The sequence below is a fragment of the Echeneis naucrates genome, chromosome 3 (genome assembly GCF_900963305.1).
Source record: "Echeneis naucrates chromosome 3, fEcheNa1.1, whole genome shotgun sequence".
Classification (NCBI taxonomy): Eukaryota; Metazoa; Chordata; class Actinopteri; order Carangiformes; family Echeneidae; genus Echeneis; species Echeneis naucrates.
The window spans coordinates 23,071,048-23,098,783 of record NC_042513.1 but is presented as its reverse complement, the minus strand read 5'-3'; the positions used below and the strand labels follow the sequence as shown (position 1 = coordinate 23,098,783).

General features: G+C 40.9%; 1 protein-coding gene across 2 annotated transcripts; it reads right to left on the bottom strand.

The window, feature by feature from the left end:
- Positions 1 to 54: 54 nt before the first annotated feature.
- trpm7 (transient receptor potential cation channel, subfamily M, member 7) lies at positions 55 to 27,736 on the bottom strand. Of its 2 annotated transcripts, none has more exons than XM_029497487.1 (40): positions 27,686 to 27,736; positions 26,647 to 26,726; positions 25,505 to 25,543; positions 23,664 to 23,865; positions 23,117 to 23,330; positions 21,507 to 21,631; positions 21,195 to 21,366; positions 20,546 to 20,720; positions 19,331 to 19,454; positions 18,970 to 19,042; positions 17,598 to 17,698; positions 17,052 to 17,186; positions 16,919 to 16,972; positions 16,688 to 16,828; positions 16,394 to 16,528; positions 15,993 to 16,270; positions 15,667 to 15,895; positions 15,199 to 15,354; positions 14,837 to 14,980; positions 12,752 to 12,880; positions 12,311 to 12,562; positions 10,756 to 10,961; positions 10,215 to 10,346; positions 9,926 to 10,104; positions 9,129 to 9,261; positions 8,160 to 8,956; positions 7,133 to 7,227; positions 6,362 to 6,458; positions 6,158 to 6,234; positions 6,039 to 6,076; positions 5,727 to 5,755; positions 5,217 to 5,270; positions 4,784 to 4,828; positions 4,596 to 4,661; positions 3,214 to 3,497; positions 2,585 to 2,667; positions 2,107 to 2,312; positions 1,966 to 2,017; positions 1,674 to 1,780; positions 55 to 1,525 (listed from the first exon to the last, which is right to left on the bottom strand). In XM_029497487.1, the coding sequence occupies exons 1-40, from the start codon at positions 27,734 to 27,736 to the stop codon at positions 1,413 to 1,415; spliced, it is 5,802 nt and encodes a 1,933-aa protein (XP_029353347.1). In that variant the 3' UTR covers positions 55 to 1,412. The 2 variants fall into 2 exon arrangements, with proteins under 2 accessions (XP_029353347.1, XP_029353348.1); XM_029497488.1 differs by having other exon boundaries at positions 10,215 to 10,341; positions 10,787 to 10,961.

Below are 27,736 nucleotides of genomic sequence, written 5' to 3'. Positions count from 1 at the left end.
AACGGATGTGACGGAGAGAATCGGCAATTTTTTCAAAATAAAACATCGCCCAGACTCTGAAATAATGTGTTATTTATTGTTTGAGGCCCGGAGGTTTGGGACAGCAGGACAGCAGGAGGCAGATCCTCCACTGAAACTCTGAGAAGTGAGACAACCTCCTCAGCTGCAGCTGAACAACCTGCCCATGTGTTCAGTTTAACGTCCATTCAACACAAAGAAAAAACACAAAATCTTCACATTAAACCACCAGCAAATATTTCTGCTTTAAAGTTACACAATTACCAAAACAGATGCTGACTGATGATCGACTGCCATTCTACAGAGTAAAATCTTTAACATATTAACGTGGAGTTGAGATACTTTACAGAACAACTGCTGTTTCTTCCTCACAACCTGCAAAAAAAAAAAAAAAAAAAAAAAAAATATATATATATATATACGCATAATAATAATAAAATAAAAAAATTTGTTTGATTTCAGGCCACAGATAACCACGATTTAGACCTGAGTGATGTTGCTAGAGCTTTTTAATAACATTTTATTTGTTTAAAACGATATCCAGTACAAAATGTATACAGTAATACCCTTAGGTCTGTCAGTTCCCCTGAATAAAATATTTTAATCTGTTCAGCTCATGCCAGATAACAGTATCTATAAGATACACTAGATCGCTCATACAATAGTTGATGACAAAGATATAGCAATAGTACCTTTGTAACAATAAAAACTCAGCAATATTTTGGTGGACACACTTTCAATACAATAAAATTACATACATTGCTCTGTAAAAGTTGCATTGCAATCTGCCCATATTTTACAAGATTTTCAAATTTGTGTATATTTTCTTAAACTAAAGAGACAAAAAAAAGGAAAAAATGTTGTGATACAAGTCTTTATACATTTATAAAAATGATCTGGTGGCGAACTGCACTGCTGCAGCGGCTGAATCTCAGCAGACCTTCCTCTGTGAAGCTGCTGTAACAGATGGACAATGCACTTAGATTTGTTCTTTGTTTTTACTTCTTTTTAGTTAAAACAAGGCAACTTCTCAAACTTCAAAATAAATAATAAACCCCTCTGCAACAATATTGTACCTGTCAATATATCCAGTTCATATATATCAATGCTGTATGTATATTTTCATAAATGTGTACAAAATGTGTTTAAAAACCCCCCGTGTATGTGCTACAGAACAGAAAGGGTTTGCTAAGATATTCGGATTCTGTGCGACACAGCATTTTGGTGGGAGCAAAATAAAAACAAACATGTCAGTTTGCATGCATTGGTTTCCATGGAAACACAGATGTGATTTTTCCAGTTGATTTGTTGCACCTTTCTGCTCCTTGGCTTTGACTAAAATCAAAACAGAATAGTGCCACCTTGTTATCGTGTCTCCCTCTGGCATAAACTGATCACAGCATCAGTCTCATTGATTGACGGGACTCCTTGACTCCTCCCCCTGGGTTGGGGGGGTCATCCTGTGGGAACGTGACCTTATCTGGTGTGTATTCGTTCCTCTTCAGATCTGACCACCGAGAGGAAAAGCAGGAAATTACGGACTAGATTTTAAAATTCAAATCAAGGAACTAAAATTCACAAACAAATTATTCTCCAGATTTTGAGGACTGTTTTTTGTCACAGGAAAAAAAAAACAGCTACTGAAAATGTCTCACCTGGAAGTTTGAGTTTCCGACAGCAGGAGTTACAATGGTGCTTTGCACGGAAGTTTCTGATGGCGTCATCTCCCAGGTTGGCCGGCCCAAAGATCATATCGTAGGATCTGCAGTCACACAGAAATGATTCAGAGCAGACGAAGGGAGTCGGTAAAGTTGAAAGGAGAACCTTTGAGGAAAACCTTGACCCAAATGTAATCAGTTTATATTAGGTCTTATATTTATAAGTTTATATAAGTTTATATTAGAACTTCATAAGTCGTTACTGAGATTAAGCGTTGTGTGATCTCACCCCTTTTCGCCGCTCTTTATGACCGATGGATCCGTCAAAATCTCTCCAACACCTACAGAGTTACAAACCATTGTAACCATTATTAGTTTCATTATCAGAGGTCAGAGACCGTCTGGTGTCCTGTGTGCTGAGAGCCTTTACCCTGCAGGTCGAGCACCAGCAGCTCTCCACGGGTGTACTCGTACGTCCAGTGGCTGAAGGCCAGCATGGTTTCCTCCAGGAGGTTGGTGGGGACAATCTCGTCCCCGTTGTTGTTGTTGAACTTCCTGAACTCCCCGGTGATGCACTCCTCGATGGCGAACCACTGTCCAGCAGAGTGACAGTAGAGCAGAAACACCTCCAGGAACCTGGATGACAGACAGCTTCGATTTTAGCAACTACCGATGAGAGCAGGCGGCCAAAAAAAAAAAAATAAAATAAAAACAAACAAAAAAAAAAACAAAACAGCCAGCTGACCTGACATCTATCAGCCGTACTGTAAATTGTCACACCTGATATGACCTCCTGTCATATCAGTGAGGTATGCAAACTTTGTCTAGCACACATGGAAATGTTAGCTTCGATATAACCAATATAGACCTTACATAATAATTCTAATCATAAAAACTTCACTGTTTACCTCGGTGAATATGGAATTGTCTTCGGCCGAACTTGATTGAAGGCAAATGTCAGCTTCTGTGCGGCTCGCTGTTGTTGGATTTCCTGGAGTGGAGGGAAATGGAAAGGTTACCACAGATTTTGCATTCGGCCCCAAACAAGTGACCATAGCAACTTTCACAATGAGATATGTGTGCATGTTTTTGTGAATGAGAGATTCTTGAAGTTGTGTGTTTTTATTTTTTTTATTTATTTATTTTTCTTTAAACATAAATCTTGAAGATGGCAGCCACAGTCCAACTGCCTGCAGAAATATGTTTTATGGTAATGACGCTCTGCTTTACATTTGGTGATAAGCTCTCTAAAAGCTGCTGCTGCTGCTAGAAGTTTGGGTTGATCAAAAACAAACATTGGTGCATTTGCTCCTGATCCTTCTTTCCTCGTACACGTGCAGAAATCAAACCTGACTGCGTTAACTGCCTTTTATCGCAGCCACAGAAATTGTGCTTTTCCATTGTCTATGCTTCTTATCCATCAGGGTCGTGGGGGGGCGGAGCCTGTACAGGCTGTCCGTCCATTACAGGGTCAACACACAGAGACAAATAAGAGACAACCTAGTGTGCAACTGAAGAGTGTATTTGTGTTTCCTACCCTGAGACAAAGGTGCAGCACAGTGTCGTCCTTGTAGATGCTCTGCCAGGTTTGGACCACCTCAGGCAGGAAGGACTTGACGATATACAGGTGTCCTGGTTTCAGGATGTCGTACTCAGACCAAGTGCAGAGCACCTTGAGGGCCCGTCTGAGTCCTCCGCCCATTTCCTCCTTGCTGAGAAACTCGATTTTAGCAGAGAGGCCCCGCTGGGCCCAGGAAGACATGCTGTTGTTGATGGTGTTGGGGGAACTCTCCTCCAGACGGTACACGGTCACCGGCTCGCCTGAAGGAAACGACAGCAGGAGGCTGAGTTAGGAGTTAAAAACATTTATGGTTTTAAATCAAATCTTGTCTTTGGGCTCAGATTTATGTCTCTTTTTAATTCTTTGTGGTCAAAAACAGAGACACAGTAAGGTCAATAAAAAGCATGACAGGTTTTGTCAGGGAGGTAAGAAGAGCACTTCTTTTTTTTTTTTGGTTATTTCCTCCACCAGTAACTGACTTGTTCACACCTGACAGTTTTAACTTTGGCAAAGAGTCAGTTTCTCAGAGCCATGAACTAACCTCAATCAGCCTCTAACATGATTGAAGTCAGAACTGAGGCCTCATTTCTGTTTTCAGTTTTATTTTTAAGCCAGCGCTGAGCTGATACAGTCCTGGCGTGACGGCTGATTCACTCTGTTTGTTGATGAGAAGGGACTTTTTATAGACCTTTTTTTTTTTTTTTACTGGTCCGCAGTTAATGATTGTTTTTTTTCAGCTACAAAAGCTAAAGCTGCTTGAAGGTTAGAAATGCAGTTTAATTGAAATTGAGGTCAGATTAAATTTATGTGATTATGTCATAAAGCAGCATATCATATTGATGAGAAAACTAGAAAAATCTGTATAAAAACCAAACTGCAGCTAGTTGAGGCTCCTTAGCATTTACATAAAATTTCCCTCTCTTGTCATTGAATCTTGAACCTGTATATAATATTAAGACCATGTTGATTTTCGCTGCATTTCTAATACATACTATATAGTGGATTAGTTACAACTGTACAGCAATAACCTGGATCACATGACCCAAAGGCTTTTCCCCTTTGTCGTTATTTAACTGAATCTTTTCAAACACTATTTGACTATCACCATAGTTCCTCTTTAGAATGGAGATGTAAAGAAACCACAAAAACAAATCAAAACAAAAATAAAACCCCCCACCACACCTACACTTTGCTTCAGTACTGTGTTAACTATTGAAGGACAAACAGCTGCAGGACTGAGCGGGGAAAAGCAACGCAGAAACTACGTCATCTGACTCCGCACTCGCCAACCTCCTTCTGCTTTCACTTGCTCTCTTGTGATCTGTGGCGTGAGGGAATTCACCGTGATCCAGACTCACCTCTAGGGGGCACGGGAGTGAAAGGGATGCTCTGGGACAACCGCATCAAGTTGTTTCGTTCAACAGCTACAGGAGGAAAAGTGCATAAATAAATAAAGATAAATGTTCAAACAGCAGCAGCAGAGAAGATAACTTAAACTCTACAGACAATACAATCTTTAAATATAATTAACGTGATCATGTCTCACCTGAGTACTGGTAACTTTCTAAGGGCTTGAATGGTGAGCCAATAGCTACAGAGAAAACACAATGGTTGTTAATTTTCGCACAAAGACCTTTTGCACATTTTTTTTTTTTTTGAAAGACTCTTTTTTACAGCCTAAAGTAACCTGGTAAAACTGTCTTTTTAATCCCGGCAACATCACACATAATAAATATCTGGTTTTCTGTTATTGATAAAAGCAAAAGGAAAAAAAGCAGGAAATAGTCACATTGGAAATATTTTGCATTTTTGAATTGAGAAATTACTGAAGTAAATCATGAAAACAAATGTATTGTTAGAGCAGATGCTTAATGATTACGTTTCTGTGCACAACAGTTTCAGCTGTAAATGAGAGTGAAGGTATTTGTTGCACATGAATGATATTTGGTTGTTTTGTTCAGACACTGTTTGTTACTTACAGTCCTTTCTGGCTCCCAGGTGGGTGTGTCGTGGCGGGTAGAGAGAAACTGCAGCTGTGACCACAGAAGAAGAGAAACAGTGAAGCTTTCCCCAGTCTGGTATTTGACATTCTGGTCCTGATGGACTACATCATAAAAGTTTCTCAAAACAGTTTTAACTTTGCATCAGGACTATAAGCAAATACAGCGTCTGAAAGACTTTAAATAGCTAATAGATTTTTCAAATCAATGTTCCTATAAATTCTCTCATATTGTGTGACTTGGTTTAAAATAAATTTAAGGAAAGGAATCAAACAATTTACAGCAATTAGGGAGAAATTTCATGTAAAAATAGATTTGAATGATGCTGATATTCCTTAGGGCTATGGTGACGCCTGCCATTCAGGAGGACACAGTAATGCAAAGAAACTGAAAAGGTCAAAGGTCACTTTCCAAACATGTAGCCATGCAAACAATGCACGACCAGCTGATCCAGACAGACAACAAAGCGTGAAACTACACTTATCTTACCACTTAGTGTGTCTTCGCCAGGGGCTCGCCTGAAAGACAGCCAGACAACCAGAGATAAGGCATCAAACAACACAACAGGTTACAGACATACACTACAGACACTGTGCTGTGCATTTACAAAGTGAAACTAATAAAACAACACCTGACCTCTGTCTGTTTAAAAAAGAAAAAGAAAAAAAAAGTAAAGTCTAAGCAATTTATGTCTAATTTAAAGTTCCCTTTAAAAGGGTAGTGACATTAGTGTTTGTGTGTGTGTGTCCATGCGTGTGTGTGTGTGTGTGTGTGTGTGTGTGTGTGTGTGCGCGCACTTACAGGCTGCTGGCTTGGGCTGATTTGACCTGAACTCTTTCCTGGTGGAGACATGAGGTTGTTTAACGATCCCGACAGCAGAGTAAATGAAGTTTCGACTTTGCAGTCATGAAAGTTCTTACCAGAACTGCAGCCCTCGGGTCTTCATGGATGAGGATGTCTTCAGCTGACACTCTGCTTCTGTCCTTCTTTGTTAGAGCTACAGAAACACAACAAACAATCAACAACCATCAAGTGGTCAGTCGATTGTGGCGATCTGAGAGCTGCACTGACATAAAGAAGAAAATAATTTTTTTGCAGAAAAATTGAGATCATTGTGATCTTACTGGAGTTGGGGTTTAGAAAAGCTGGATTTCTGTCAAACTCTGGGAAGCCAGCGTAGGAATTGACAGCCCTGATGAGACCATGACCTTCAGGCTGAATCTGTGGCCATAAAAACAGAGAGAGAGGTAACTAAATATTCCAAAGCTCAGACTGCACAGATGCAGTAGACAAGAGTTAACGCCATATATAAATTCATGATGTGGCTGGTTTCCTGCTGCATTTTAGGATGGTAATAAAAGTAGAACCTCTTAATAATAGTGGGGACCCCTCAAAATAAATCTAAACTAGATGCCACTTTCAATGACCAATCAAAGAAGGGAGCTCTTCTACTCATTTAAAACTTGTGAAAAGAACAGAAAAATACAGTCAGTCACAAACAGCTACTAATGTGAAGATCAAGAACTATTGCAGAACTACACACAAGGCTGAGCTTAGGTAATAACAAACAGACATACATCTTATGTAATAGAGCCTCATGTTGTTCATTTAAAGTTTGTATAGTCACTTCTGCTAAAAGATCATTGACTCATTTTGATGTGACAAAAAATACAGACTACTAAATGTAGAACATCACATCTCAGAGAAGAAGTAACATTTTTAAACTGAAAGGAACTTTAAGTGTCTGATCATCAATGAGTCAAAATGTTCAAATGAAGACAAATGTGACAACAACAAAAACAAAAAAATAAATAATATATTTTTTTCATATTGATATAACTGACTGAGAAAATGATGTAGCTTGAGGGAGAAAAAAAATAAAAACATAAGCACACCTGTGATCTGGCCTGTGTGGCCGGACTCTGCTGCCTACTGGAGGTGGAGATGTCTTTGGGTGGAGACTGCTGGAGATCCAAACTGTCTTTATGTCCTGCAACCAGAAAAGGTTGCCATTCAACATGAGCATTTCAATTTAAAGGATGCCAATCTATTACCAAAATAAATAAAACACAAATTTCTCCCCATTCATCACAAGATGAGTAAATGTGCTTCCTGATCAGGTGAAATGACCAACACCCCAACAGTAAATCACAGTTTCAACAGTTGATTCTTTAGAAAAAAACTTTGTCCCACACCTCCACCTGCCAAACGCACTGTTAATGACTGGGCTGAAAACTAGGCAGTCAACATCCCTTGACCTGAAACCACCAAGGAACATAGAAAAAGCAAGATGGACGAAAAGGGTCCAGACAGAACAGAATAAGGGGAAAAAGCAGCAGTCAAAGATCGACGGGGATCCTGATCTGTGAGACGGACAGGCCCGAGCACCCGGCAGACCAAGCCCTCGACTGAAAATCAAACCTCTCGTCCTCTTTGGCTTTCTCGCCATGCTCCTCTTCTCAAGCGGGACTTCTGACCCACTCTGAAATTCACAGCAGGACTCTGGCTCCATTGACTCAATCTGTTCCCTGTTCCTTCGTCTGCGGGGCCTCCTGGGAACCACTGCAGGTCCATCAGCACAACTTGGCTGGACCCCATGTGTGGAGATGTGGCCCCCTGGGGATCCAGCTTCAGGAGCCGGTGGGGACTGAGTGTCTGGACTCTGTCTACTCAGAAAGCCTGATCTGCCTTCATCATCACAGAACGCCTCGTTCACGTACCCCCAGCTCAGCGTCCTCTCCCCCCCTCCTATTGCTACGCTGTGCTTGTTCTCGGGCCTCACAGTGCAAGCAGGTAAGCAGGCAGCCCGAGCAGAGCTCGAAGTTGAGACGACAACCACAGTAGGATACACACACACACGCTTCTCATCCTCCTCTTTCATCTTCTCATCAACACCAGATTCACCTTCAGTCTCATACTCACCCACAAATGCACCAAACTCTACAGTGGTGCTATCGGGCTGGTGCGGCTGCTGGTAGAGCCCAGCCAGAGCGAGCTCCGGGTGGCTGGAGCCGCTGGGCTGGGACGGGGTGCTGCTGATGTGGAACTGAGCCCCAAGAGAGGGTACGTTGGGCAGGCTGGATGGGGAGTCGGAAAGGCCCGGGTCTTGTGGACGGGTCAGTTTACTCTGGGTGAGAGAGTGGCCTCGGAGGCGCAGCTCCGTGGGGGAAATGGCCACAGCACTTTGGAGAAAGGCACTGGAGCAGGCACTGCCTGAGGAGCCAGCCTCTGCAGCAAGGTGCCCGAGCCCAAACAACTCCCTCCTCTCTGGACTCAATGCTGGGTTCAGGTTGGGGTCCAGCCCCAGTCCTGCCCCAGGGCTGGGCCCAACTCTCCGAATACATTCTGTCCCAGTCCCTCCCCCAATTCCAACAAGAGAATCTGCTATGTCGACCCCTGTCTCGGGGAAAGAGGAGCCGAAGTACGGTCCCACGCTGCGTTTTCCTATCACAGACGATTTGGAGTGGGGGCCGGTGTCTGCAGCCACAGGGGCGATGCTGGGGACCACGTTCTTAGACAGGCTGAGCTCCCGTGTGATCTGATTGTGGACCTTGCTGGCCTCTGATGCCCTCTGAGCAGTGAGAGTCTTCAGAGTGTCCACAGTCAGGGCTGACAGGTCCTGCAGGTGGCCAATTTGAGAATCCAAAGTATGCAAAGAACGTTTTATAAAGTTCACCTTGTTTCCAACTTCCCTCAGCTGCAAAGACATCGTCTCAACTCTGGAAATGCAAATAAACAAATAAATAAATGAAAAATTAAAATTGCTTCAGTTAGCTCACGGCCCACAGTTCTGCTCTTGTTGCCAACAATTATTGAGAATTCACTCTATGTACATTTCAAATAGCTTCGTTTTGTAAAAACTTTGTACTCTATGAAAGAGGATAGCCCCACCTTTCTGAGGTAAGACGTATGCGTTCCTCGCTCCCAGAGTGGAACTGATCATCTTTTTCATGAAAGTATGTTTCCACACACTGCTCCTCAAAATCATGAAGCTTCTTTTGGTCTTCCTCTGTGAGAAACAGCTCTAAAAGAGTGTGGATTAAAGACGACGTTAGAATAGAAGCCCCAAAGGAAAGCAGAGACTTATCACTGTTGGAGAATTTTGAATATTTGAATAGTTTGGTTTTCAAAAAATAAACTTTTGGTGACTACATTAGCAGTGGTGTAATGAGCCTGTATGAAAACCATCATGGAAAAATTTGCTTTAATAAAAATGTAAAATAAAAACAGGAAACGAAAGATTGGGAAAAGAGTCAAGTCACCTGGGAATCAAACCATGCTCCCATAATAATACATCATGTGCCTTATTCACTCAGCTGAGTATTTATCAGCCTTTGCCGTCACTAACTGAATGACATCGAGGGATTTTCTTTGTGTGACAGTGTAACAAAAATAATCACTCACATAACTGAACACTAGTCAAATGTCAACAGTGCACTGTAAGTCTCAGTCATGGTGACGATTTTACAGTAAAACTTGAGTGAGTAAAAAATGATGCACAATGAGCAAAAATGCAAAGCACCCAATGCTAATCACAGCATTTGAATTTACATTGGCTGCGAGCCGAATTATTTTTGAAACCAACATATAATCCTACATTTGACAGAAGGCTCTGTGGTAACAAGTTATACAATCAGTTAGCATCAGAAGTTAGCATATCAAAGACGACAACAGTAGGGTGGACATACTTGGTCCGTAGGTATTCTCCTTCTTCCTCTTTCTGCACATACAGAAGAGGGAGTAGATGTGGCACAGAAGGATGAAGGGAGGAGGGAGGACAGGCTTTTCATGGTAGGCCATGATGAAATGGTAGCGCTGGTACTTCCACACCAGATTAGAAATGGACTTCACTTGTATGTACACATTGCTGGAAAATTAGTGCACAGAAACAGCGGTCAGGATTAACCCTTATTAGGAGACTAGTGAGAACATGGATACCCTCTTTTTTTTCCTGGAGCAACAGCAGAATTCACTTACTTGAAGAAGGCGATGAGGAGGTTGACCATTAGTATATACTGTACAAAGAGGTAGACAGCTTGGAGGAGAGGAGTCAGCCACACTCCTGCCGCACACAGCGTCTTTACTTCACTGTTATTGGCACACACTGCGAAGAAGAATAAGAAATTAGCTTCTCATTGTGACATCACACATGCTGTTGTGATTCTGGATGAGGGATATTTCATCTTTGTCAAAACAAAAGCCTTCAATTTGTTTCTCTCAGATTTAACCATTTCCCACGACCAGCTCAAGGTCACAAGTGATACACCACGTGATGAATTTGAATGGACCACCTTCAGGTGGTTTTACCCCCTGTGGGAAGCCGATGTTGTAGTGGAGCAAACTGCCCCGCTCTCCCAAAAGAAGCCTACTTCTGCCTGTGAGCGTGGTTGCATTTCAGGGGATGTGAGGGGGAATAATGATTTGACTGTTGTGAGTTTGATTTCCAGAGCTGGTTGCAAGTGAAAATCAAATGTTGCGCCATTGTAAGAAACTTCAAATTAAATTGTTCTTATCCCCATAATCATTTCTACCATCCTCATCTTCCTTACCATCGATTTCATAGGCATAAACTTCACCATACATCATCCAGTATGGTTGGAAGACCACATCTTTAGCCAGTGTCCAGCTGGGCTCCTCATGTGGGTACAGAATAGCTTTCCTGGGTACACCGTAGCTCAGCAGGACTATTGCCATGATTACCACGATATAAAACATGTTGGCCACCTGAAATACACAACACACATAATTTAACATTTGAGTAAAAAAAAATGTAAACCAAAAGGTTTCTCTAGGCACATGTTTACTCTGGGGATTCTCCTGTCCTTTTGTTTGTTCTGGTGTCACCTGATTCAAAGCAAGGGTTGATTTTGGGTATTGGCAAAATAAAATAATAACACTAATAATATTAAGATGTCTCTTCATTGAAATCCCCAGGGCGGTCACTTTGAAGCACTGACAGTGACATAACAGTTATAATGGAAACTCGACTGTCTTCTAACTAAATAAATTTCACTTAAAGGAGTTCCATATTTCAGAAAATACTTCTGCTTGTTTGCTCATCTTAACAGAAACGGAGAAAACAGGAGAAAAGAGCTAATCTGGTTTTATCAAATGTTTATTATTATATTTCTAACGCATCACAATATAAAAGAAGTACTTGCTATTTTCACATTTCTGCTTTCCTACTGCCTTAAACATATTAAGTCATATTTTGGTCAAATAAAGTAAAGCAAAAAAAAAGTTAGCGGCACTGTTGAGAGAATTATTTTAATTTTCGGTTGAATGAAAAACTTTTTTCTTGTTGTTTTCCCAAAATGTCAAACTAAATAAAAGAATATCAGCCAGATTTAAATCATTTCATCCAATACTGTCTTGAAGGAAAGCTATGAAATGAATTAAGGTAATGTACATTTACAAAAATACAATGGAACACAGCGCATGGTGAAAAGTTTGTGTTGTTGTACATACACACACAATACCTGGTTAAGGCTTGTAGATGCTTAATGCTGTTTGAATTTGAGAGTTTTAAATTATTAAATGGAAACATGAATAGTAATACGACAAATTAATGAATGCACAAAAAATTTAGCAACGTTTTTTGAGCATTCGTCTCTAATAATTCGTTTGAACTACAAAACAAAGGGAGGCAAGTATCCAAATTTTTGTGTGTTCCGGCCATAAAATAATCACACACACACAGTTACTTCCTTTAATTGGTTCTGCACCTCTGACCATAATTTGAACACAGTTCAGGAAAAGTTACTGCTGTTCAGGCACTTTAAAGATTATGAGACCTGGGGCCAGATTTAAGAATCCTGCTGTGTCGTCTGTGTCTGGCACACAATAATAGTAATAATAATAACGACTATATCTGACAGGCTCACTGGCCTGGAGCCACCATTTGGCTCTAAGAGAAATGCCCTCTGCACGCATCTTCCTGAATATTCCTAGAAAGCAGTCCTGTCACTGATGCATCATTATTAAAAACACACTCCCAAGTGCTATGAATGTAAATCCCACCAAAAAGGTTTATGGTGATTTTAAAGTATATTTTAAAAAACAAAAGAACTCACCATTTTGGCAATCATCATGACATACGGCCCAGCTTGCTGGTTCACAGCCAGGATATCGAGGAGTCGCACATACCAGAAGATGATATTCAGACAGTAAACTGTCCTGCCAGGGACAAAGGCATCACCTCCAGCCAACCTCAGGCCAAAGCCAATAAAAAAGATCAAAATGGCCAGAAAGTCGGACACGTTAAAATAGTCGCTGAACCACACCTTTATCTTCTGGCTTATTTTTCCTGCTTCAGACATGAACATCTGAGGGGAAAAAGGGGAGAATTGAAATGATGGTGAGGAGATTAATCAGTTCAGTCTGAGTCAACAGAGTACCTGGTATCTACTGGCGTCTCACTGCCACGTGAATAAATGTACTGTGCTCACCAACTATAAATCTAAAAGCCAAGCACTTGCGCTCGCAGATCAGTGTAACACATCGGTTCCACATACCTCTCGAATTTTTTCAATGGCAGAGGTGAAGATGTAGAGGATGACCACCCACTCCTGAGGAGACGGCATGTGTGGCATTTTCACCAGGACCACATATGAGTAGACCATCAAAAAACCCAGGTAGAAGAGCTGAGAGGAGGAGACACATGGGCAAACTGATTAAAAAAAAACACTAAAAGATTCACTCTCCTAATTTTTTCTTTCATTTTCCCAAATTCATAAATGGTGAATGTGGGAAATCTAGATTTATTACGTACAGGGTCTGTTGGCTGTACTGTAGATGACAACTGAAATGAATGAAATGTTAGAGCCACTATATTCAGACAATTAAAGAGGGGCTTCCCCTTTCTAAAATATTTTGAGTCGGGGTCAGTTGAGGCCCATCTGATGGAGTTGAAGCTCAACCTTTTAAACCGTTTGACATTCCACTGAGCCTCTGAGCTCTCAGAGCTCCACTGGTGGTTAGCTGTGTGGATGAGGACTGTGTGAGGTCCTCTGTCGTCTCTAGTGAAATTCACTGTTCCCAACAAAAGCCTATCCTCAGAAGGAAGGCGTAGGCGTCTTAAAGGGATTATAAAAAAAAAACAAAACAGTTTTTAACCAGTTGAGAGTTAAAGCACCCATTATCAATACGTTTACACAACCAATTGATTTAATGTGTTTTAATGTGACTTTGGTTGCTCATAGTTTTATCTGCTTGATTTTGCAGCACATTAGTTTAATGGTACTTCAGGCTTGACAGAAAAAGACAAATTTCATTCATTCATTCATTCATTTCTGGCCAAAAACGGCAGTAACAAAACTAAAAAAAAAAAAAAAGGTGTTGCACAAGACAAAAACAGTCTGTCACTGCTACATGGACGGCATTCAAATTTTAAACAAATTAGAGCATTCTGCTCCCCAGAGGAAGAATCCTACTGACTTTGGTGATCAGACTTTCTCAGTTTGTGGCATAAACTGACTACTTAAGATTTAACAGTTCCTTTGAGCAACTTAGTGCTATTGAAAACGATTGTTGCTATTTTCCCTGCTGACACTTAGAAAACCATACGACTGTCAACGAGGACATGAGCTCTGAAACTGAAGGCTCTTTGGATCGACCACAAAAAGACTGTGGGAAAGGTTGGAAATAACCGGACAGCACAACTTGAATTAGGGCAACCATTTTCAAAAATTGGTGAACCTTGACATGCTGGCTGTAAAGTGTTGGGGGGGGGGAGGACAAAAAAAAAAAAAAAAAAAAAAAACACCCTTCTCTAATGGCCAAGTGATTGCCACAGTTCTGCAGCAATGTGTTGAAACCGGGATGGAAGCAGGTACAGCAGATGTAGATAAGCTTGGGCCCGGGATATATAACAGTGTAGCGGTTTCAGTGATGTTATCAGTGCCTCTCAGTCCTGAGCAGCCCGAAAAACAGCCTTGTCCAGGGAAGCAAATACAACCCCCCCAATGACAGCTCCCAGGTTCCTGAGAACTGGCCTCAGGCTTGTGTATATAAATAAACATAGCCCACTCAACTGCTGGAGAGGAGACTGAAACTGATGGGTGAGCACAGAATTCAGTCAGGGAAAAATTCTGATTCTACCCACGAACCAGACAACAAATATAACTCGCACGTTATCAAGGTGTCATTACCAGATTTGTGTTATAGATTGGGAAGTGTTGTGTGAATGTGTTCCCTGGACTTTCTCGTGAAGAGGTTATGTGATAAAATCAGGCAGACATTTATTGCTAATATACTCAGAGAGTGTGCGTTTCTATTATTAGTATCACATCACTTTCTGCATGAGGTGTGTGATAAGCCTGCACTTTGTCCCCTGCACTGTTGCCAGGACACATAATCAGCCACGGTCTGAATCTGAACATCTCAGGTCCATATTTGCAAGTGAAGGTAAAATGGTTTCATCAACTGCTGATTAGATGCAGTAATGGAAGTTTTGTGGACCATGCAGGTGGAAAGACAGGTTGGCTTGGGGATGAGATACTACTCCAGGGTACAGGGATTCTCTGCAGGTCCCAGAGCCCCAAGACTTGTATGGTTGGATGGACAAAGAGGTAAAATGTCCTCTTCTATAATCTCCATACCGTGTTGGACCAGAACTTGACAATGGGAGCGTGGTAGAAGGCATATATCTTCCTGGTTAAGGGCAGCTTCCTGGGGCGTACGTGTGTCTCCATGTCATTTTTTGCCTCCACATGGTCCTGGGATCGGGCCTCCTTAAACACATCCTATAGGGAGGTTAAGAAAGTCCCAGTAAGCCAACAGAAGATCAGTTTGGTAGAGAGAGAAAATGACTAAATTTATCACAGAATCCAAATAAGCAAAATTATGGTTTTTCGTCTTTCAGACTTGTGTTGTCTTTATCTATTCACAGATATGTGGTAACTTATTTTTACAGATTCAGAAAAAGAAGAAGTGTAAGAAAATAAAGTAAATCCAATCCAACCATTTGAATGTCTTCAGGCATGTTCTGAAAGTTGTTTTCGCTGTCCTCCATAGTTATCTGGTGGTCGTCCTGACTCTGTGGGATGTGAGCCATCTCAGCCTTTGACTTGTACTCCAGCAGTAGGATGGCCGGAGGAACCAGGATACTGAGAATCACCTGAACAGACAAACACTCATATGGGTGGATGCTCCTATATTTACCAAGTGACTCCTCGCGAGTACCAATATTGACTAATCCCATGTTTTTATTGTGTAAGCCTAAATCTAACAAGAAAGAAGAAATGACAACTATTCTGATAAGATTACACATCCAAAGTGTATTTTGTGCTTCATTAGTCATCAGGATGACGACTTCTACTTTTCGAACCTCAGCAGCTGCTGGAAACGGGAAGCAAAGCCGTTTCCATCAGTAAGATTACCTCAGCTTTTTGTCTTGTTACCAAAAAACAAAATCAAATGGAACATGAACCTTGTACCAGGAGTTCTTGCGCATATTCAGCCGTCCCATCCACATGTCTGACAGCAGCATCTGGGTGCACGTATGAGCCACAAAGGGCCGTAGGTGTGAGGAGACAGCCAGCTTCAAACAGGTGGAATTGCTCCAGTTCTTCAGCTCGTAGGTCAGGAGCTTCATGGCCATGGTCTCATCCTGCCTAAACGACTGCTCCAGCAGGTCCACTGCTAACGTCCCAAACTCACTACAAGACACCGACACAATCAGAACAGCTTCTACTTTGACTTTCTGAAAGGTTTTATAAAGCGTTTGACACATCACAAAGCCGCAGGGGAGCTCACTTTGAATACTCCTTGAGCTCCTCCGATGTGTCGTCCACCACGTCGCTCTTCTTGGCCTCGTAGCCCATCGACCTGCAGAGTTTACAGGCCACCAGCGCCTTTGCCATGTTTTCCTCTCCGTGCTGCCAGAAGAATAGTGACATTTTCTGCCTCTTCATCAACACAGCCCACACCAGGAGCTCATTGAAAGGGTAGGGAAACCTTCGTGTTTCCGGGTCATCTATGTCCACAATCTCTTCTTTGCTCCTCTTTTTATTCTGCTCTGCGGAAGACTCCAGCTAGAAGGAGAAGGAAGGAACATCAAGGAAAAGATACAGATACAGAGACCTCATGTTTAGAAATATGAAGGAAGCTCCAATCTAAAGGAAGCCATGCTCTTCTCAGTGAACAGTGGAGTTTACTTTGGGTTTGTACGGCTGTGCAGTCTTGATGAAGTGATTGTGCCTCGTCTTCTCCTTCTTGTCAGCCTGCATGCTGAAAGACTCGTGATTTTTCCTCAAATGGGAACCATGACCTGCTGTGTTGCGCCCAGACCTCTGTGCAAAAGAAGAAAACAACTTCAGACTTCACACCACATTGAAAGGAAAACAATTATTGGTGTAATGTATGAAATGTTAGTGCAGTTAGGTTTAGGGTTGTTTCTGTTTCATCAGATTTATTTAAACAGCTATTGAGGTCAAGACACTGCAACTGACCCTATTGTTGCCATGGAGATTGTTGTAAATGATTCGGAAGCGTTTCCTGGTGTAGTTGCACCTGTAAGTCCCGCCCATCAGGTACTCAATAACTAAACCCACATCAATCAAAGTGATTTTGTAGTTTGGAGGCAGATGACTCTGTAAGAGGGCACCGAAACAAAATAGTGAATGTGACTGAAAAGACTCAGATGAACATCAAAAGATTAAATGATGAAGTGGATTGGCCACCTGTTTCACGTCTCTAACCAGGTGGAGCAGAGTTGGGTTGTTGGGAGATTGTTTCTAAAACAGGAAGAGACAGAAAAATTTACAACATGCAAACACAAATCTACAAGTGGGTGAGCATGTTTTATGATGGTACCGTGTTGTAGAGTTCCTCCAAGCGACTGATTGTCAGGAACCGGTGCATGCTGACGCCATTTTCTATGAGTAACTTGACAAAATCCACCCTGTCCATCACAAGTGCATCCAGCATTGCCTGCTCCAAAGAGTTGACCTGAACAAACAAAGATAAACACGCCAATATAAAGCTCATTTTCACAGCAAACAAATAAAATGAGGGGGAAGACAAAAAGCATATGGTCAAATTACCCGACAAACCCCACACAGAACAATATAAATAAATATCTATATGTGCATTCATGTAAGAGCCCCAAGTTTGAAAAAGTAAATAAATAAATAAAATAAAAAAATAAACAAGCACTGATGGTAGCTTATGAGGACAGTTGTAATTGGGTTCATGTTACAGTCAAGACAAGCAACTCTTGGCAGCCTGCCCGAGTCAAGTCCCCTGGCTCCTCAGATTGAAGATCAAGACTCTGGGGTCATTTTGTCCAAAGACCAAAGGTCAGGAACTAAAGCTGGACAAAGCAAACATCCCAGAAATCTGACTGACACACACACTTACCAGGAGTTGCTGTCCATACACAAACACATGATTCTTGGCAATGTCTACACGGTCCCAGGCCAGAGTCAGGACCAGCTGATCAAAGGCTGATGCATTTGTGCCTGAAACACAGAGGTAGAACAATGTGTTTAAAAAAAATAATAAATTCATATATATACACACACACCCACACCCACACCCACACACACACACACACACACACACACACAAACAGATATTAATTCCCAGGGAAGTCAAGCCTCATTAACTGTGTACTTCCCGTTAGCCAGCTAGCAGGATTAGAGGGGGTTGGTAGAGCAGGGCCAGGGCAGTAATACAGTCAATTACACACTAATACAGCAGCAGAGCAGATTAGACTATATCGTAAATCCCTGTTCACTCTACTGCTCACTTCTACAGTAATCTGCCTGATTGTCTTCCAGGATCCATCTCAATCAAATGATCATTATAGTTTCACACAGAATTGATCATGTGGATGTCAAATAGTAACTTCTATGACATTTTGATTTGACTAAGTAAATTCTATGTATAGCTTCAGCCAGATGATGTATTTTACCTTTATGGCCAGCTTTTAACAATAACTGTATAACTTCCAGTTATTACACTTCAAGCTTCCCATTTAAAATCTCATGGGCTAAATTAATTGTATCATTAGGAGACTGGAAATTTTTTTTGCAGTCTCCTATTCTTTAAAGGACTTGAGTGCTTTTGAACACCAGGGTCCTTTTGGAGAAGAGTTACTGTTTCACTGTGATGAAGGCACCTTTGGCAGACAAATATTTGCTTGAGTGGGCATTTTCAGCCATGTTCTTCACTTTGTCTTCTGAAGGTCTGAACCCGTTTCTCCAGAAAATCGATCATCTGCAGTCACTTACAAATTCCTGGCTTTTGTCTAGATTAACTGAAAGGAGAGTGAGCAACGTCCTTTGTGGTCTGTTTGCTGAAACACCCATGTTTCAGGGAAAAAATTTGTTCTGCGCTTGAAATGAGAAATGCCTCTGCTCAACAATAGCAGATCAGTGTGTTTAAATTTTTTCTTTTCCCCCAACTTGATCTTGAACAGACTGCAGAGGAAGACTAAGGAATTGGACTGAGAGGCACCCAGCTCAGTGACTGACAGTTTTAGAATAAGGGGGCCCTGTGAACGAGAGCAACACGATCTCCTCAGGAACAGAGAGAGGCGGGCACATGGAGCGGGAAACGCTGTTCTCAAAGCATATCTATATCAGAGTGAAAACATTACAAAGAGTTGAAGACCTAGTCTCCCAGTGCCAACAAGCGCAGACCGAATCAACCTTATGTGACTTTGACTTTCAGTATTAAAGAGGCCGGGTGGTGCTGGTAGTGGTGGTGGTGTGATAGAGCTACTAACCTTGGAGTAAAGCCCTCAGGATGGCTACATCAATGTCCTGGTGCTCCTCGGAGCTGATGTGAAACACAGTGATCTATTTCCCAAGAAACAAGACAACAAGTACTGACATGTTTGAAGAGTTTGCAACACGATACATCACTTTATGAAAACTGACAGTGGAAGCAACAGCTAGTGAGAGTGATGTCTGAAGCTGTCATTGAGGGTTAAATGGGTTCAATTATTTCAAAGCTGGTCTATTTTCTCAGACTTACTTTATTTTTGGATTGTTGAAATTGAATAACTGGAACATGATGGCATGCTTATGTAGCTGCTGCTTTTTAGCGTCAGTGAAATTACTGTAAACAAAAAAATGGGGGTTTACCAGTTCTTTGCTCTTCATGCACTCCATCAGAGTCTGAAAGAGATGGATGGCATCACTCTGACTGAAGTTGAAGGTTTTCTTGATGGTTGCAATGATGTCCGTCTCCACGCCATCAGGAAGGCCGCTGTCGAGGAATTACAGAACAACATGGTTACAGTCACACCGGTCAAACACACTGTGATTCTTTACAGGTTTCTGCCAACCACCTGCCTGTCTAACGCTTCAGAAACACACTAAACACTGATTCCTCTGAAATTTTTCTGTATAAGAGCATCATCGCCCTTGAAATCAAAGCATTCCTTTGCCAATACACAACAGTATGTTTTTCCTTTGTATCTGTGCTGTGGTCAATTGATTCATCTCTTTACCGGAAATAAATTTAATGGATTTATCTGTTTCTGCTTCCCTCTTAGATAACAGCAGCACTGAAATGTTGTTTATTTCCACTGGTTAAACTTGGATCACTGTCTCGAGGTGTTTTTACAGGAGGATGGGGGCAGATTTCAGTTTCACAGACGTACATTAACAGATTCTAGTCGTGTTTGTGTTATGGTCTAAACATTTTATGGCAGCATGCGCTAATTTCAGGCTGATTAAACCTGTCAGCAGGTTACCTTTAACTGCTCTGGGCCAAAAGGGCAAACTACCTTATCCCAGTCATAAACAGACTGCGCTCGGTGAGGGAAAATAAAATCTTCTACCTTAAAACAAGTCATTTGTAACCTATATTTACTCGCCAGTCTTGGCAAGAGGTCCAGCCATTATTGTGTTTACAAGATAAGAGATCGTAATACGCCTTCTGAACACTTACTTTCCAGAGCAAAGTGACGCATTGGAAAGTGACGAACGAGTTAGTTCTAGCAGCACATTCAGCACATGAAAAGAAGCGACGGAATAGAAGATGCTTCCCACCGCTGGCATTTGTTGAACTATTGGCACTGATAAGTTAATGGCTCTTGGTGCTGATGTTTGCTAACAAGGGGAAAAACCTCCAAATAGGTTCTGTGTCAGTTTTTTTTTTTTTTTAAACCACACATCTCAATATTTAATCACACACTTTTAAATCTTCACCTGGCTCAATTATTCCTCATTCTTTCCCTCTTTTCTATCACTTATCAACTAGTGTTGACTAAAAATATCAATGTATATCTACTATCTTTGTCAAAGCAAACCCCCTGCTCTCTGTGTCTGTGTTAGTTTGTGGATTTGTCCTACCCTCCCTCCTCAGTCTGCTTATGAACATAGGCCAATATGTCAGCAGCACGGCCGGTTCCCTCACACACCACCACCGGGACAGGGGGGCTTTCCTGAAGGTACTCCAGCACAGTCAGGATCACGTTGGGACCGCCCTCAAAGATCAGGGCCACAACAGGAACTCCCTGACCAATACCTACCAGGGCAAAGAAAATTAGATTAAGTTTGGGTTTAAGCGGCATTACTCTGCTGCAGCTCCACCCAAGTAAGAGTTTTGGAGAGATAATGCCAAACTCTTTGCTATCGCCGAGTTCTCACAGGGCAAAGGCAAACTGACCCTTTAACATGATTATATCTTTGGGGTTCAGATCTATCTGAACAGCGTGTCTCAGTATATAGTTCTATATGTATAGGTGTGTGTGTGTGTGTGTGTGTGTGTGTGTGTGTGTGTGCGTGTATATATATATATATATATGTATGTAGTATACACACATGTATCCATTAGTATATATTTTTTTACATATGAAAAGGTACAACACAACTGAAAATGTATCAAATTAACCAAAAAAAAAAAATTATATGTGAATACTTTAATATAGGTTTGATATCCAGATCACTGAGGTTTAGCGTGTTGTGTTTTTTTTTTATTTATTTGTTTGTTTTTGCTTACGTGCATGTATTTTCTGGAGGTTGATGTGCTTCTCCAGGTCCCGCCGCAATTTGACCTCAGCACCGTACTTGCCCACCGTCCCATCATCCACCAGGAGGAAATGGGAGTGCAGATTGTTGAGAACATTTAGTTTGCTGAGAGGATTCAGCAGTGTCTGATACGGAGCGATAATCTGTGGTGTGGATTTCAGGAAGTGATAGCAGTCAGAAGAAACAAAAAAATAAAAAAAATAATAAAAAAAAGACTTCTGCACCTTTGCAAAACATGCAGAAATTTCCGACCGCAAATAACATTATGAGAGTTATGCCTTACATCTCTGCCAATGAGATCGTTCCTGTTTTCAATGACTCCCCAGGGTGCGATCCCGATAGTGCAAATTTTCTTTGAAGATCTGGAACAGTGCTCTTTGAGAGCATCTCCTACATGTTTTGCAACACCTTTGGGAAGAATGCAGAGAAATCTATTAATAAACTTTTTATGATCACATATTTATTTATTTATTTAGTTATTTATTTATTTCCACTTAAGATAAGTGTGAGTGGAATTTAAACATGAAACTGGCCCCTTAATTTATACATTTTATAGATTTATGAACAGTAAAAGTATGAAAGGCATTATAGAGCCAATTAACAAGTCATGAAAAAGAAACCCAGAACATCCATGAGCAAGATACCACCTACATGGTGAGCCCACCACGAGTGCATTATTCCTGGAGATGTTTGTGAACCACAATCCTCAGTTAATGGACCTCATGGATTCAGCAATAATTTGTGAGCCAGGAGACCATCCCAACTGGCCAAGATGCCAGAGAGGCATTAAAGTAATCACTGGTGTGGGTAATTGACCCTGTGAGTAATGATTTAAACACTATGATCAGACCACACCATCTTAAGGCCACGCTGTGGCTGCAGACACACCTCGGCCACCACGCACAGCCAAATGACACGCTTAGAGCCCGGTATTACAACTTCTGCAACATCAGCGCATCGAACTGACAGTGGCTGTTTGTGCACAGTGAGGGTGTAGGTGAGTGTTTGACGAATCTTCAATTAATATTTTTCAAGGTGAAAGCAAAAGTTATTTGATGACCACATCTCTTCAGTTGTTCAAGTCGTTTTTCTTCGATTCATTACAAGCTGTTTACGTAGTTGAGCAAATGACATATCTAGATCAGGTAGATCTATTTTAATTTATGAAATTATCTGTTTCTGCTATGATGATATAAATTTAATTCAAACAAAGATGCAAACAAATGCAACAAATTGCAGAAAACCTGGCAATGAAAATATTGTCCAGCTATAGAACCACAGTACCAGCATTTTCAGACCAGCCGTATGAAGTCAACAGAAAGTGAAAGAAACATCTGTTTCAAAATGAAGGTGTAAAAAAGAGATCACGGACCATGCACCAGCCCAAAAGGTACTTCAGCTGCAAATATGTGTGTGGAACTTAGCTAAATGGACCTGGACACGCACTGCAATGCCCAGAACAACAAATGCAGCTACAGTACAAACTGAAACATGGACTTTCCCATCACTTTCCTTTCCTGTAGGTGGCACAGTCTTGACACTTGTGGAACTGGTTTCACATTGAGCTGACAGCTCACACCTGGAGCATGACTAACATGAATCTCTTTTTAAGAGAGAAAGAGGACAGTCCCTTGACGTGTTTTGCAATTAACAGTCTGGTTTCAAAAACAGTTGAGGTTGTTGTGGGGGGAAAGAGAAATAACTTTTGAAGTGGCTAATGTGACCGTTGGTGTACAATACATTCTGCTATATTTCTGCAGAAAAATTGCAAAGTTCCCAAGAAGAAATTTGATAACTTTCCATGAGATCCAGCCCTGTAAATTCAGTAGTACATTAGGACGTAGACTTTTAGGGGAACTTTGCACTTTCAAAAATCTTTGTCCAACTACATACCTGTGTTGACACCTCCGGTGAGAATCCAGGCCCCCGTAGTGACTGCAGCTTTGATGAGGCCCTTGCCCACCACTTGCTTGATGCGTGGGTGCAAATCAAAGTTTTGAACTCCTCCATGGACAGAGATGAGGATCTTGGGAAGCTCCATGTGCCACTCCTTCAGCATGAGACGGAGGATGCTTTCTGGCCGCGAGTCGTGGGACAGACGTACATACTGCCCATGTTGGCACAGATCCAAGGGTAAGCATGTTCATGTTGACACACACATACACGCACACATAAAGAACGTAAAACACACTTTAACTGATCCACAAACCGGTTCTGGGATTGTAATGTGGAAATGACAGACTGGGCTCAAATACAAGAACAGAGTTAATATTTTGTTTGCTTTAACAATTTCATACTGTTCACCTTTAATATTGGGGAGAAACTTTGCTCAACAAGTACAAAATCACATTAAACTAAATTTTATTAATAGGAATGAGCACATACACCTTTTTTCACATGAAAAACATAACCTCTGCCAGAGAAGACTCTGCCCTCCTACCTTGGCTCTGTATGAGTGAGACCCTCCCTGGAAGTTGATGACACCATAGGCGTCAGTGGGGCTTGCCTCTGTATGTTTTTCCACTGACCACTCCTCCAGTTCGGGCAGGTTGGAGTTTTCACCCAACTTCACGTCTGAGTATTTTGTAGCCAAGCTGGCTGTGAAGCCAACATGCTGCCGCACCAGCCGCCCACAGCAGCACCTTTAGAGAGAGCACAATTATGATAAGTGATAGAGAAGTCAAGTACTTCATCAACTCCATTTAGTCCAGTCAGCTTAAGCAGAGCAAAATACATAATGAGGAAATTTTTAGCAAAAATAACTTAAAGTATCAGTAAACAATTGTTCTGAAAAGCAGAACAATTAAAAAATAGAGAGCTGAAAGAAGTTATGTGGGGGCCGAGCCGCTCAGCAGGCTAGAAACATGTCATTAAGTCGAGGCCGCGGTTGTAAGCACTGAAAGCAACTTCTGTGTCAGTAATTAAAGGTTGGCTGGGATATTATCTGATTTCTGCTGTGACAGACAAAACGCTGTAGAAGATCAAACCTCCATGTGCAAACTTTTGTGAGGTCTCAATGTTATCTTAGCCAATTTAAAATTTTTGAACTTCAATTTTGAAGCTTGGACAACAGTTGTTAAGAGGTAGCAAAGACACACTTGAAAATCAGCGTGGTGGCCTTATCAATTAGTGTGACAGGACCGGATGCTGGGTTGCATTTCCAGAAATATATAGAGTCCATGGACAAACTTCCGTTTTCATCCCCATTTCAAAGGTTGCTCAGATTTGGTCACCCATCTTGCCACTTACGGATTGGTCGGAACAACCTCAACTTAGACCTGCTGGTGGCACTAGAGTGCTTAGGGCACATTAATGCCACCTGGTGAAAAACACAGAGTCCTCCCAACCAGTTGGCAAAATTTCAAAACCTTTCACCAATTGGTCCTGTACCCCCCCACCAAACCCCAGCGCACCCCACGGCAGAAGAATATAAAGAAAAACAATAAGAAAAGGCAAAATTACAGTGTGGTGATCTGCTGACCCCATCTAGACAAGATTTCATTTACAAAACCGGCATTAATGAAATGACTTCTTTGGGAAAAAGCTTAAGATGTTGACTTTTGTATCTCTGATACACTTGAAACTGTTTCAAAGGATTCTCATAAAAAAAGCAAAGCACAACAACAGTAAAAGCTTAATATTCGGCTAAGCCAACTAAGGTTAGCTACTGTTATGTCAATTAGCTAAATCCAATCATACGTAATTTCAGTTGATTAACTTGTTCGTTGTGGCCTTGAAATGAGAGGCAAATACATAAAAAAAAATTCAATTGGTAGACTAAAAGAGATATATATATATATATATATATATATATATATATATATATATATATATATATATATATATATATATATATTACAGTAAACTGCAAAATGTGCCATGTGAAAACAAAAAGTTGAGGCAGCTTAGACAACAGCAACACTACTTTTCAACATGCAGATGTCCAAAAAAGATTTTAAAAATAAAAAAAGATTCATTTCATAAATTACATCTACATTGCACTATAATCTGAAAATCCAAACAATGAGCCATAAATACTGACTTGAAACTTTCTTGTGCACTCAACTTCTTTCATTGCGTCAGGGGAGATTATGCATCCTGACACACAAAGCCTGGAAGTTAATTGTTTCCTGTAAAGGAGCGCCGCTGCTCAGAGGAGTTACACTTAAAATGATTTTCCTGCAGGCATTTTCTGATTAAGAGTAACCGCTTATCTTAGTTTCTTTCTGCATAATCCTGTCAGGTCACTGAACTTGAGTGAAAGACCAAACATGTACTCACCGGACCAGCTGCTGGCAAATCTGGCATCCTGGAAGGCATCTACAAGGGAATTCACATCAACATTATTCAATCACTAATCTGAATATAAATAATTCCAAATACATGTGAGGGACATTTTCAACGTAAAAAGATCATTTTCAACTGTCCCAAGTGGGAAGGAAGTTCCTGGTAGACAAAACAGTTTGAAGACAAAGAGGAAAATTATCAATCAGCTGGACAAGCAGCCCAGTTAAACTGACATTTAACCGAGAGTGAGTTATGAAACCTGTTGAAAGGACACGTTTTGATCACAGCCACATCCAGGCCTGTGTTCACTTACATCTTTGAATAATCTACAAGCAGCAGCACATTTCGTAGTTAGTGGAGAAAGGCCAGTTGCAAATAATTGATGTAAAAGAAAACACAGGAAAAAGAGTCACCCCTTATCGTTGTGAGTGTATAAGAAGAAAGGAAGCAACATTTTGGAAAGTGTGACTAAAAGCGGAAATGGCTTACACATAAGCACTTAAATACTTAAAGAGTAAATTGTGTGTAAATAAAAAAAAAACAAAACAAAACAAAACAATAATTTTACCCAGATGTTTACTCATAAATGGATGACCATTTCTACCATGTGCTCTTTAAATCTGTGTACGTCATTGCATCTTATTGGACTTCATGCAAAGCCAATAAGGAACCCTCCATACACCTTTAACCCTGCTTTGTAAAATTCTTGCCAGACTACAGAAACATCCTGCCTCATTTCACTGAAGAACAACATCCATATCAGTTCTTTACATTCACAAAAAAACAATTATAAAAATCACACTGAATCAAATAAAGGGATGGTGAGTCAGGTTAAAAAAAAAAAAAAAAAATTCAGCCTTCCAAAATTAAGGGAGTGATAAGAAATTAATAGGATATTGAATTCCTAGAAAAGGTAGATAATATGATACAAAGGTCCACTGGTTTTCTCCCTTTTATGACTATATAATTACAATAACAGACATAAACACTGAAATTATGAAGAAACAGACTCATTTACTCTTAGCAGAGTAGTGGTTAGAGTTTGAGGTGACATTAAAAACACACACACATAAACACACATACACACAGAGCATACAATTACCCGGTTTCCATGGCTATCAGCACAAGGCACATACCTGTGGGGGTCCTTCGACACTGGAAGTATGTACACACATTCCCTTTTGGTGAAAGTGCTTTCTATCCAGGGTTTCTGGGACTGTGAACAAAGAGTGAAAACGCGTGTGAGTTAAGGACGGAAGCAGATGTTTGCGTTTACGTTTATGTATTCAAGCTGCTTGGCAAGCATCATACACATTCAATGTGTTGACTCAGTTGACCCTTAGTGTTACAAACAATGCTCCACTGTATAGTAAGTGAATGTTTGAACATGATTACTGACATTGAAGATATTGCATTTTCAAAAAGATGTGGATTAACATGAATAGGTAAGTGCCCTTCTTTTCCTCTTTTCTTTGTAAATAATGAACTCCAAATTTTATAAAAAGGGCAAGTGGGGGTTTGTAAACACTTATGCCAGGATTTAGTACTTGAAAAGGTCAATCAAAAGGTATTCAAAGTCTTAATAGAATTTTTTTTTTTTTTTTTTTTATTGTAAATGTGAAATTAGGGAAACTATAATTCATCAGCTACAAGTGTTGTATCAGATAATTCTGTAAGATATAATAACAAATTATCTGACTCTATGTTGCCATTTTATCAAAACAAGGATTTATGTCACAGGAATTTTCAATTACTGCCTCATTCCTCACAGTTCCTCCCGTCCAGTTCAGAGGGGACCAACAAGTGATTAACAACATTAATCCCTCCCAGCACAAAGAGGGAAACCTGCAAACGCCATCATCAGCTTTACCACATAGAGGTTAAACCATTCCCCAAACTCAAACTTATAAAACAGCCAGCGCTGGAAATGGTGGGACACAGACAGTTACAACGTGCCAGTACCTGAAAATGAGCCTTGCCAGCAGACAAATGCACAAAAATATGGTCTGTGATAACTGATAAATCTATAAATGCATATATCCCTAAACCTAGAATGAAATCTAGATTCCACGTTTTTTTTTTTTTTACAAAAAAATTTGTGGTTTTTATGGAAACAAACAGACAAACAGGTCAGCCCATTGCTCGACCAGAGAGAGTGAGCCACCGAGTGCATACCTGGACGTCCTCCTCTTCATCTCTGTGTTTAAGGGCTTTGTACAGGAACAT

What these genes read in the sequence shown, in the direction of transcription:
- trpm7 (XM_029497487.1), bottom strand. Translation starts at nt 27,736, where the DNA reads ATGTTCCTGTACAAAGCCCTTAAACACAGAGATGAAGAGGAGGACGTC. An exon ending in CACCGGAGGTGTCAACACAG is followed by an intron (nt 21,632 to 23,116) that starts GTATGTAGTTGG and finishes TTCTTCCCAAAG; the next exon opens with GTGTTGCAAAACATGTAGGA. An exon ending in CCACACAGGCCAGATCACAG is followed by an intron (nt 6,459 to 7,132) that starts GTGTGCTTATGT and finishes TTATGGCCACAG; the next exon opens with ATTCAGCCTGAAGGTCATGG.